Source organism: Typopeltis vanoorti, chromosome 19, assembly GCF_054136105.1.
Source record: "Typopeltis vanoorti isolate ZY-2024b chromosome 19, IOZ_Tvanoo_1.0, whole genome shotgun sequence".
Lineage (NCBI taxonomy): Eukaryota > Metazoa > Arthropoda > Arachnida > Uropygi > Thelyphonidae > Typopeltis > Typopeltis vanoorti.
In genome coordinates this window covers 77547543-77560870 of record NC_143567.1, presented here as the reverse complement: position 1 = coordinate 77560870, position 13328 = coordinate 77547543, and the positions used below count along the sequence as shown (strand labels likewise).

At 35.1% G+C, this 13328-nt stretch overlaps 1 protein-coding gene across 1 annotated transcript in view; it reads right to left on the bottom strand.

Moving 5' to 3' along the window:
* The window catches only part of LOC150096268 (uncharacterized), a 170682-nt gene that overhangs the window by 17177 nt on the left and 140177 nt on the right, over positions 1–13328 (bottom strand). The window contains exon 5 of the mRNA XM_090409017.1: positions 10654–10768. Coding sequence (XP_090265143.1) covers positions 10654–10768 — 115 coding nt within the window. The remainder of the gene's footprint in view (positions 1–10653; positions 10769–13328) is intronic.

Sequence of the window (13328 nt, the reverse complement as noted above, 5' to 3'; positions counted from 1 at the left end):
CATACGGCGGTCACTGGAAGCAATGGGCGTCAACTGATGAACAGATCGTAATATTTCTTCGTCAGATAATAGAAGAGAGAACGAAAGATGAAACAATTCTCCAGAGACAGTGGCTGAGGATTTTAAGAAACAATAAAAACAAAAGCTGCTTTGTAAGATTTAAACAAAAACAAAAGAAATGCCACCAATACCAGACTATCCATTACAAAAATAAACATTACTAGCATTTAAATTACATTTTCACATTTTTTCTATTTTCATTAATTTATTATTATTATTATTATTATTATTATTATTATTATTATTATTATTATTATTATTATTATTATTATACTTTTTTATAAATTTTTTGTAAAAAAATTATCTTCTTCTCTTCCGTCTAAGACGGGTTGAGTCTTCTCTTGAGCAGAATCTTCCAGTCTTCTCTATTCCTTGCTGTTCGAAAAAGTTCCTTATATGTTCTTCATCCCGAGATGTTCTTTATTAATTTCAGCCAGGTAATTCTTGGTCTTCCGGGTCTTCGGTTTTCAGTTGGAAAAGTATTGATTAGGACGTTAGGAAGTCTGCCTGCGTCCATGCGTACAGTGTGTCCAAACCATCTCAGTTGTTGTTTTCTAATTTTTTCTATTATTGTCTTTTTATACAATAGTTCTTGTCTGACTGTGCTGTTTGTTTTCTTTTCTATCCAACTTGTTCTATTTATTTTTCTTAAGCATTTCATTTCAAATGCCAGCAGTTTTTTTCTCCTCTCTTTTTTTTTTAACTGTCCACGCTTCTGCTCCATAGATGACTGTTGGTATACTTATTGCTTCATATAATTTGATTTTGGCTTGCTTAGATATCTTGTTTGTTTTCCAGATTTTCTGTAATTTTCCCATGGTGGTCCATCCTATCGCTATTCTGTGTTTGATTATTTTGAGTTCATCTATTGTTTCTGTTAGTTTTGATCCAAGGTATATGAAGTTGTCTACTTGTTCTAATTGTTCTCTGTTTAGGGTGGTTGAGATGGTAGCTCTGTTCCTCCCTATTTTCATCACTTTTGTCTTTTGTATATTTATTGTCCTGTCATATGTTTTACAGGTTTCATTTAGCTTGTTGATCAACTTTTGTAGTTCATTTGGGGTTCTTGCAAGAAGGACGAGATCATCTGCATATTTGATATTATTTGTGTTTAAGCCGTTGACATTGATTCCAGGCTCATTGATTACAACTTCTTCTAGATATATGTTGAATAGGCATGGGGATAATGAGCATCCTTGCATTACTCCTTTTTGGATCTCTATGGGTTCTGTTGTGAGTGTGTCCTTTTTAATTATTGCATTGGTCTTAGAGTAATATTTTATCAGAAACTGTATTATATATTTGTCTATTGCTTTTTCTAGTAGAATTTTAAGAAGGATTTCTCTTGATGCTATCGAAAGCTTGTTTAAAGTCCACAAAACAACAATATAGTTCTTTATGGTCTTCCCAGCTGAACTCTGCTAGTTGGTACAATGCGAAAATTGGTCTATTGTTGAATAGTTTCCTCGAAAACCAGTTTGTTCTATGCCTATCATTTCTTCATAGTGTTTTTTTATCTATTTTGTATAATTCTTACGCATATTTTATAGGTGTGGGAGAGTAAATTGATTGGTCTGTAATTTCTGCAGTCTCTTTTGTCTCCTTTCTTGTATATTGGGATGATCTTTCCAGTTCTCCAGTCATCTGGGATCTCTCCTGTTTGTAGTATTTTATTGAATAGGGTTGTTAATTATTCTATTGATATGCTGCTCCATACGACCACAGTTCAGTAGGGATAGCATCAATGTCTAGTGCTTTATTGTTTTTCATCTGTTTTATTGCGTATCTAACTTCTTATAAAATTTTTGGATGGTCATTATTTTCTTCTATTGTTGGCATTGTAGTTTTGTTTCCTTGGTGGAAGATGGTCTTAAAATGGTTTGACTAATATTTTCTTATATTTTCAATATTCGCGGTTTCAGTCATCTCGTTGTTTATCATTGTTACTGCTTTCGCTGAGAATTCCTTTGTAAGTTCTCTTACAGTATCATGGAAGACTTTTAGGTTGTTTTATTGGTATGCTTCTTGGCATTTCTTAGCTTTTTCTTCTAACCATTTTTCTTTGGCTTTTTTGCATAGGTTATCAACTTTATTTTTTAGTGCTCTGTATTTTTCTCTATTCTCTTCATTGTTTTGTTGGTTTACAAGTATCTTGGCCTCTCTTTTCTCTTCTATTGTAACTACGATTTCTTGGGTTATCCACTGTTTATTTATTTTTGGTTTGGTACCTAGAGTGTCTTTTGCAATTGATAACACTTCTTCCCATTATTTTCTGCTGTTCTGGAAGATGGAGGATTTTAATTTCAATCACATCTGTTCTAAAATCGACTTCTGCTTGAACTATCTTTTAGTTTTGATAGGTTGATGTTTTCTTCTTTTCTGATATTGTTTTTCCTGTTGAATTTTATCTTCACTTTGCCAGTTAATATTTCGTGGTCAGTGGCGAAATTAAAACTTCTTAATGTTCGTACATTATTTACTGATCTTTTCCATTGTTTGTTTATGATGATATAGTCTATGCAGTTCTTTATATTACCATCTGGGGATGTCCATGTATATTTATTATTAGGGCGTTGATAGAACAATGTGTTTGTAATCATTAGATCGTTTGCTTTACAGAAGTGGAGTAATTGTTCTCCTCTGTCATTAAGCTCTCCGTATCCGAATTTCCATCTTTTGGTCTGCTGTGAACTGCCCTATTTTAGCATTAAAATCTCCCATCACTATCATGAGTTCTCTATTTTTGGGATTATCTATTTCCTGTTGTAGTTCTTCATAGAAATTTTCTATTTCTTCCTGAGAATGGTTACTGTCTGGTGCATATATTTGGATTATTTTAATTGTTTGACCTTTTCCTTTTGCTTGAAGTTTGGCTGTGATTATTCTAGGAGACACTGGGTTTATTTCAATTACTGAGTGTGTAAGTTTCTTTTCAATTAATAATGCAACTCCTTCTCTGTGTGTGTGCTATCTTTTCTTCTTGAGAAGTATAGTCTTCCTTCTGGTAAATTTATGAATCCATCTCCGCACCAATGTGTCTCTGATAAACCTAAAATACTCCATTTCAGTGTCTTTAAATTTTCCTAGACTAATTGCAATTTTCCAGGTCGGTATAGTGATCTTATGTTGAGGGTGGCTACATATTTCACGTCCTTGGCTGACCACATTGATGATTTCTCACCTACTCTATGTGGTCTTCGAGTAGGCGCGTCGGCTGTCCCATCCGCAGTAGCACTATCTCGGTTTGTAGACTTTCTCCTGCTCATGAAAGTTACTGGCATAATAATGTAGCCAGCTTGCCATGCCTCTACTACATCCTTTGGTCCACAACTCTTTTTCTTTATTCAGAGCAACCCATTTGGGTTTCCCCCATATGCCACCCGGGAGACGCGCCTGGTAGGAGTGTGATCTCCCCAAGCACTAAAATGGGTCTCCCTCATTTTAGTGCAAAAAATTATAATTGCACTAATTATAAAATTTGATTGTATATTGGTCACTGTAACTTGACACTGATTTGTCAATCCATTATAAAAATGACAATTATAAAAATAAAATTGGGGTTGTTCGAAGAGGGAGGAAATTCCCAGTGAGGGGATGCGGGTGTGAATACGTCAGAATATTTTGTTTGTCTTAGCTCATTTCTTAACTGACTCATTTCTGATGCGGATGTATATCGTCTTGAAATGAAAAGACAATTGTCCATGTCTTTTATTTAAACCAGCTAAAAGACAGGATGCTTTACAAAATTAATAACTCCTTAGATAAAAATAGCTGCTGACTTGTGCAGCAACGAGACTTAAATCGAAAAAGCTAGAAAAATAAGCCCAAAAAAACGACAGAAGGAGAGAACAAGAAGCAATTTAATCTTTCGTCTGTCAGAAAAACACGAAAAATAGCCTCATTACTAAAAGTAACGGAATGTAACTGACACATCAAGACAGCAATGAAGCAAGAAAATGATTCTTTATAGCTGTAATCTGGAAGAAGAAGAAAAGGAAGAAATAACAATGTGTAGCTTCCCTTCGTCGGAAGCGAAACAGAGCTTTTTAATTCCGACCAATAATACTTACTGCCTTATATGTAACGAGCCTACTGATTGTTGGCACTGTGCCAAACGAAGCACCATAACAACAGTAACAATAATGATGCAATTGTACGCTCGGCCTAAAAAAAAGAAATCAAACCAATTTTGTTATTTTTCTTGTTTTTAGTGAATTTTTAATTTTTGTATGTGACCCGTGAATAGGATAAAAACTTCTATTTTTTTATTTAATAAAAAATAGAAAAAATAAATAAAAATGTCTTTTATCTTTGATACAAATATATAAAAGAAACTTCTAAATGAGTATAATTTCAAACAGTCATAGCACGAAAGCCTGCACAAGTCTAGCAGAATCGCCATATGACAGCATCAAAGAACTCTGCGCCATAAGCCGCCATCTAGCTTATGTCAATCCCTGCTGGTTGAGTGTGATATCGGCATCTTCTACAAAACTGTTCAATACTTCTATTGAGGTGCAGAAATCCATATCTCATTTTTAATAAGATTACTCCCAGTTGAAGGTCTTCAATAAATATGGAAGAAAGAAACTTTTTTTTTTTTTTTTTTGTAACGAGATACTATTTCAAGAATAGATATTTATTTAATCCCGTATTAGTGCACATTTGAAAACATAGATAGCGCTGCTAGTTATATAACCTATATTTACTGCGCAATCTCGCATATTTCGTTGAGAAACAACATACAAAGAATAATTTAGTAACAAAAAACAGGAAAAGTTTAACGGTCGAATTTTAATGGTGCTTCTCTTTTCAGTTTGAAGAGTGACCTTCCAACCGTAGCTTTAAACATGAAGACTCGGATCATAAAAGAGGAAAAGTAGCTAAATGAATGTTTCGCTTTGTACTTTATGTTCATGTTTACATTTAAATACGTTCAGGTATTGTTGAGCTTCCAAGCACACGAACGCTAAAAAGAATTTCGGCGGTTTCTTTCGTTTAATTATTAGTTATGATTAAATATTATTATTTATGGTGTTGGTATATATATATATATATATATATATATATATATATATATATATATATATATATAATTATGTGCGTGTATATATATATATATATATATATACACGCACACACACAGAGAGACGAGAGAGAGAGAGAGAGAGCAGGGAAGAGGAGAAAAAGAGAGCTTCTAAAAGTGCATATTCGCCCAGTGCAGGAAATTCCGGTGTCTCGTCACGTGCATGACCCGATCTTCGCAGTCCGCCAATCGAAATCGAGGTGGAGCCATCTCTCTCTGCGTGTCTTGAGGTCTGCCCAAGTGCTCAGCACTTCCTTACCTCGTCTAAGTTTCTTGTTCTGAACGTCATCTTTCTTTTGTTCATCTCCGGTGCCATCGGCCTATCATTTCCTTACAGCAGAAAAGTTTTTCACCGTAGTTTCAAGAAAGGGGGGAAAAAAGGGGAGAAGTTAAGAAGCCTGGTTAACGCCTTAGAACTTTCTTCATCTTAAAAATAAAAATAAAAATAAATAAAATAAAGATTGTATTTAAACGCGAATGTTTAGAATGTAATCCTTCTTTATTTTTGATATTTTACGAAATTTCGCCCAAGTTTTGTCATTTATAAATCGTAAACAAACTCAAATTAGGATCAAGCTTATTGATAATGTTAGTCTTTAAATTACGTAATAGTTTTAATATTCAGAATGCAAATAAAAACTGAGATTTATAAAATACAAATATTAAGCAATTAAAATGAAAATCATTAAATTATTTATAAAAATTGAAATAAAATAAATAAAAATTAACTAATTTAAAACAACCTTATTTCTAATCGCGCTAGGCCGATTTTTTTTTTTTTTTTTTTTTTCAGCAACCGGATTCATACGATTTTCTATACGAAGGAATGGAAATTCTTTAATTCGAATTCATCGAAAATAATTATAATTTTACTTTACTATCACTAAAACATTAGACGTTATTTCACCAACAAAAGTTTTGTCTTTAAAAACAAAAAATCGGTTTTAACGGTCTATAAATTCTAGTTTAAAGCCGCTATCCCCAATAACGCATGTCACACTTCACTCACTCACGCGTTAAAATATTTCTGCGCGGGCAATCTTCCCCACTTTTGTCACCACAGTTCGCGGTTGGCTGCTTTGGAACAGTAACCACATCGAACAGGAAATAAAAATGGTTCAGTCCATCGTTTATTTCCATTACCTTAGAAACTTTCAACTGAAAGAATCGCTTAAGTCAGGATTAGCTGAGCGATTATTAAAGAATAATTAAAGCCTAATAAGCAAACAGTTCTTTAAATCCAGTCATTTTAAAAATTGTCAAGTTATGATCAATCGAACAAGATGCCAACAGACTGGTTGACGACCTGAGGGCCCAGCAAAAGGGTGGACTCCTAGTTCGTCCATCACGCTGAGGCAACGCCCATCATAGTTAAAACTGTAACATCTATTGACATTAATAAATATCAAGTCCTGACTGAGCCAAGTCTAAAAATAGCGATACTGTCTTCTGCAAAGAATAAAAGAAAACACACACAAAAAAAATTCTAACGTATATGAACAGCATTGTTATCGTATTACTGGGTACGTCTTATAGAATCCGCCCAAGAATGATAAAAATAGCCCAGCTGTAGGGTAAGGATAATACTTAAAAAATAATGGTCCATTCTTTGTCATTTTCTTGTCGCGAGCTATATGTGTCAAGAGATGCCACTTCTATCAGATCTAAGATGGAGCCCTGAGGGTATGTGAGACTGGGACGTGTTTCATAGTGTTGAAAACAGTCCCTTCACTATTGTTTAAGCCTTCCCCTCCCCTCCCCTTCCTACGCAGTACAATTTATTGTCCGCTATTTGAAGTAACTCCATCTGTCAGTCAAGTCAATACTCCACTAGTATTCCAGAAGCGGAGAAGAGTAGGGAGGTTGGGGTATTGGAACTCGTCCCTTCCCAACTGATAGACGAAAAAGCCCTGCGAGTAAAATGTCATCTGAAATTAGCACTTCAGGTACATCTGCGGTTTCGCTGCGGCTCTTAGATGCCACTACGGAGAACGAGGAGATGCCCGTTGCTATGGTTTCGGATGCCACTGCATGAGAAAAGAGGTGCGGGCTCTGTTGCTATGGTAACCGAAAACTTCGTGTGTGTGTGTGTGTGTGTGTGTGTGCGCGCGCGCGTCTGCAGTCATGGTTGAGCGTTACTTTCGCAGCTGTCGTCTGCCTCCCTCTACGACACGTGTCCCCCCCCCTCCATTCTCCGCCATCACGTGGTTTCGCTAATACCGAGGCGCGTGCCGCATAAACTGGAGGGGTGGGAGCAGAGGCCAAGGAAAGCGGTTAGTGCCTTGTGTTTTTGTCGCTGTAGTGATAGGTTACACACAGAGCGCCGACACTAGACGAGGGGTCTCACTTTTCATTCCGGTTTTCTCCGCCTCACTGTGACAATTGCCTGATGGTGTTGTAACTCTCGCTTGGGGATGCGATGTTATGCACATGAAGCGATAGAACGGATTGGCGCAGCTTATACAAACACGCTTTACGAAAGATATGCAGCTAAGATTTTTCAATAACAATAAAATCGGAAATTTGGATTATATGAAATGACCGCCAGGTATCGCTCGTGTAGCTTCTAAAAGTGATGAAGATATTTGCACGAAGACCACTTTTATTTACGTAAATATTAATAATAAATAAATAAATAATGAAATAAATAAATTCAAAAATTAATTCCGTTATATTCATATATATCGAGGGTCATTAAATTAGTTTCAGGCACACCGATTTGGTGGATAGAGAAGCAGTGGTATGGTTGCTAACGAATTTCGGATATTCACCCACGAAATATTTCCGAAACGTAGAAACCGCGCGTGCTTACAAAATACGAACATTCGCGAGGTCGGCCTGACATATGTATGAATTTTATTACCATAAAATGCCGAATTTGATGATTATTTATGAATCTATCGAACTTGAAATTCTTACATTTTTCTGAACTACCCGTGAGAGGGCGCTTTCATCGTTTACTAAGAAGCAAATAATTTTCTGTGGAAATTTTTCCTTATGAAAATCAGTTGCTTTACGTGGTGTTAAGTGATTTCTAAGAGAAATTGTAGTTTAGTTGTTAAAATCAAATGAATAATACGTTAAGCTTAATTTTATAATATTTTAAATAAAATAATTATTTCACGTATATTATGTTCTAATGCAGTGGTGCTTAACCGGTGTTCCGCGGACGGGTTACAAGTGTTCCACCGGTGAAAGATGTCACATGACACAGTTCGGAGTGCAATTGGCTACTCTGAATAAAAATGTCGAGGGAATTATTTCCGTTATAACAGAACAATAAACAAAATTTAATATTCAAATTTATATAAACAATTTATAAATAATTTATTTAAATCTTTTTGAATAAATATCACGTTTGTTTTTCAGCTCCAATATTTATAACGAAAAATATAATATTTAATACCAGCATCCATAAAATTAAAATACTGAAAACAAATATTTCTCTTTAATTAATATCCTAAATTGCTGAAGTAACATTGCCTGTTTTACATTCTGTTTAATAGTTCGATAAATAACGAAGCATACGAACCATTTTAAGAAGCTTTTATATTTTTATTGTGGATGTTTTTAATAAAAATATTTGGAAACTGTAAAATAGTTTTAAATTTTTAAGTATATTTTTAATTTTTTCAAATGAAAAAAGTTTTAAAATATTTATTTTTAAGACACCTCTTAGTATTTAACATAAATTTCTATTTAGTTGCAAATGAAGAATGCATATGCTTTAATAGCTAATCACCTTGAAAATCAATATAAACCCGCATACGATCACCTTGACATTAGTCATATCTACAAGATACACCGCAATGTCAGATATTCGCTCAAGTCTGCTCCCACACATTCTACTCAAATTACACCCACCTCACCTGCTGAAATATATGCTATTATTCAGAAATTCAAAAATAAAACGGCTCCTGGACCCGACGGTATCTCCAACAAAGTTATATAACTTCTACCTCGCAAAGCTATTGTTCATTTGGCAAACATAATCAACTCCATACTTCACTACGAGTATTTCCCTTCCTACTGGAAATTGGCGTACATTGTTCCAATTCATAAACCTGGAAAGGATCCCACTTTGCCACAGAATTACAGGCCAATCAGTCTCATCTCTAATCTCAGAAAAATTGCTGAGAAGGTAATTCTTACTAGGCTTCAAGATTCTGTACTCCGGTTAAGCATCTTGCCTGGGGAGCAGTTTGGCTTCAGACAGTTGCATAGTACCACACAACAAATACACAGATTGGTGGAACATATCATTACAGGTTTTAACTGGCGTCAATGCACTGGGGCTGTTTTCCTAGACTTAGCCAGTGCATTTGACAAGGTTTCGCATTATGGCTTGCTATACAAGCTTATATCATCCAGTGTTCCAATCGGAATCATTCAACTCATCAAGACGTACCTCTGCGATAGACGCATGCAAGTGAGATTAAGTGGAGTAGTGTCCTCACAGAAACACATCTTAGCTGGAGTTCCACAAGGGTCCTTACTAGCACCAATCCTATACTCCTTATACCTGCATGATATACCACACAACCCATTATCTTCAATTAAGGCTCTTTACGCTGAAGACACAGCGATATTGGCCAGATCATTAAAGCCTCACTTAGCCATCAAGAAACTGCAAGAAAACCTACTGCAAATAGAACAATATTTTGCCAAATGGCGACTCCAGGTGAATCCTCACAAGAGCGTAGCCGTCTTATTCTCTAGAAGACCAGTGCTTCCCAAAGAAGATATTCTCCTCCTTAACACAAAAATTCAGTGGAAAACAGAGATCAAGTATCTCGGTGTAGTAATGGACAGTAAACTGACTTTCAACTCCCATATCAAGACTCTCTGTGCAAACACATCAAAAATCATAGTCTATCCGCTAATAAACAGAAACAGTAAACTGAGCACCAGAATCAAACGTCTCATATACAAACTGATGGTTCGTCCAATACTCACCTATGCCTCACTGGCCTGGAGCCATACTTCAAACTCAAATATCATTAAATTACAACGCATTCAGAACAAGTGTCTTAGAATGATCCTGGGCGCTCCATGGTTCATCCGAACTGTCCAACTGCACCGCGACACGGAGGTCCCATATATCTACACCTTCATGCAGACTATAGCAACCAAATTCTTTTCAAAAGCAACTGTGCATCCTAACAGACTGATCCAACTGGCTGCTGACTATGATGCAATGGACTATTCTAAGCACAAAAGACCTAAAGCCATCCTCAACCCCCTCACTGAGAATTAATCTCCTAGCCCACTCAGGGCGAGCAATATAGCTCATAAACTCTTTCTACTCACCCACAGTCTCTATTAAGATAGCCGGGAATACGAAAAGCTTTTGCTTCACCCGTTAAGCCAATAATGTTACTGTTACCTATGCTTTAATTTGAGACATTTTCTTCAAATAATCTATGCAGAATATTAACCTAAATATAAATTTATATTTAGGTTAATTATTATTTACTTATTTATTTCTAATAAAATGAAACACTCACTTCTTGGATCTGTTCCAGGAGTCTTTGGAGTTTTAACTGGTGATAGCATTCCATTCTTCTTCTTAGGGGAGGCCGTGGATTTCTGAGAAAGAGGTTTCTTGGGGGAAGGTGGAGTCTGAAACAAAACAATTGAAAATAAATCGAATAATAATAATAATTAGTAACTTCTCAGAGTGTGGCACCACACTCATTATCAACGGACTATAAAAATCCATAATGCAGTTATCAATCGCAAAGTTTATAATAATGGATTCAAATACGCTTGAAATGAAAGTGCTGAAAATAATTCAAGTATATGTAGACAGTATTGCAATAGGCTCGGTTATTTTTAAGTTTAAATTTACCAAAATTGAAAGGACTTACAAATTTTATTAAATCTATCCAAGCGAACTATTATTGTTAATTGGAATTATTTGCCAATGAAAATACTCCATTTGAAATCAAAATTGAACCACGTGGACACTTTCTTGCGTATCATAAACCTTAAAGTTTAATAAATTATATTCTAATGAGAATAAAGTTATTACAATAGATAATTTCGATATATTTTGCTCCTGCAAAATGTCTGATTGAAACAAAGATTGAAAAGCTGGCCTGGCTGGCGGAGTGGAGAGCATACTCGCTCTCTATCCAATAGGTTGTGGAGTCGAATCCTACTTTAGGGATGCATGTTTGTAAGAGCCCTCTCTTGACGAGCATAATAGTTCTATGTGTTTAAAAGGTTTGTCTTTTTTTTTAATAAAAAAAAGAATAGATACAATAATTGTAAGGATTGAAGAGATCAAATTTGAATAGAGGGAAATCTTGACTATGGGCGGATAAATGCCACTTATGGGTGCTTACACATTTTCTGAAACAAAACTAGAAACAACACTTTTGAAATGTCGAAGTGTCGTGGTGCCGTTTTTTATTATTATTGTTATTTAATTGGTTATATCCTGTCATACATAACACCAAAACACAGCTCTCAATCTCCAAGTGACAGTAGTAGGGGAATCTCTTTTAACCAAATGCTTCCGGTGGGCGTGGCTTCATGAGTCATGAATTTCCCTGAGGTCATATGCGTCAATGGCTTCAGTTCTTGTGTTTTGGTTCGCGTATGGAATTATGGGTGATTTTTTTGGTTCGCGTATGGAATTATGGCTGATGGTAGAGATAAGGATTCGTGTTGTGATTGGTGGGGCACTTTAAACCAAATGCTTCCGGTGGGCGTGGTTTCATGGGTTTGGAATGTCAGGAATTTCCCTGAGGTCATATGTGTCAATGGCTTTAGTTCTTGTGTTTTGGTTCGCGTATGGAATTATGGGTGATGGTAGAGATAAGGTTTCGTGTCGTGATTGGTGGACACTTCGAACCAGATGAAGATCAAGATAAGATAAGGAATCGTGACGTAAATGTTTGTTATGAGATGTAGATAAGTGACGTCATTTGTTATTTGTAAATAAGTGATGTCATCTGTTAGTTGTAAATAAGTGACGTTGTTGTTTTGAATGGAAAAGAGAGATATATTAGAGATAAGGAATCGTGTCGTGATTGGTGGACATTTTAAACCAGATCAAGATCAAGATAAGATAAGGAGTTGTGACGTGAATGTTTGTTGTTGTCAGATGAATATCAGTGACGTCATTGTTAGTTGTAAATAAGTGACGTTATTGTTTTGAATGGAAAGGAAGATATATTAGAGATAAGGAATCGTGTCGTGAATGTTTGTTGTTATTGATTTTGGAATTTCTCTGGGACCCTCGTTTGTCGGGGACATCACATGAATAATTTAATTATATATACTAATGTAACTCAAATACACTTTTTTTTCTTCTATAAATGATTGTACTAATTTTCCAATACATTTTTGTGGTATTTCTTTAATGTTAAAGGGTGGGAATTCTTAGAGTACGTCGTGATGGCCATTGTGATTAGGTTTTCTGAATAATTAATTATACCTGTGTCCCTTAAACACACACACACATACACATTAGACATGAAAAGTCGTTAATGTATCCATGTTGGTACTTTAATATGTATCCTATGATTATTCTTATGAAAAAAAACTATTCAGTATTAGAATTACGCTTACCAAAAAACATACGAACAGTGATTATTGTTAAATCACTGTTCAAGTTATGTTATGTTATTCAAGTTATGTTCAAGTTAAAAAAAAAAACTTACATTTCTTTCCAGAATGGGAACATCTTGGTACTATCTAGGTTTTCTGAATATTCCAAATTGTTGATTAACATATATTCACAGAACACAAACACAAGTCTGAAAAGACATTTCACTTTTTCATTATAGGTTACTGTGGCTAACATATATTCACACCACAAAACACACAAACATAGGAGTTGAAAGATATTCCTGTAAATAACCAGAAAAGCTAGTGGACTACTTAATTTACTTTAGTATCCGATTGGTTCTCTGTATTAATTCTTTCCCACTGTTGCCCAAACTTGGTGGGAAAGTCTATGCACCATTTTGTTTAGGGTAAGTGTTATTTCCGCTTTTGAATTCCGATTGCTGTTAGAGTATGGAATTCTGACAAGTGAAATTATTATTTTTTTTTTTTTTCCAAATTGATTGGTTATTTTCTGTATTTTACTTTTAAAGGTCATATTCTAACAGAATAACTGAGCAGAATTAATAAATATATATATAAAGTATATGTGAATTTATTTTTC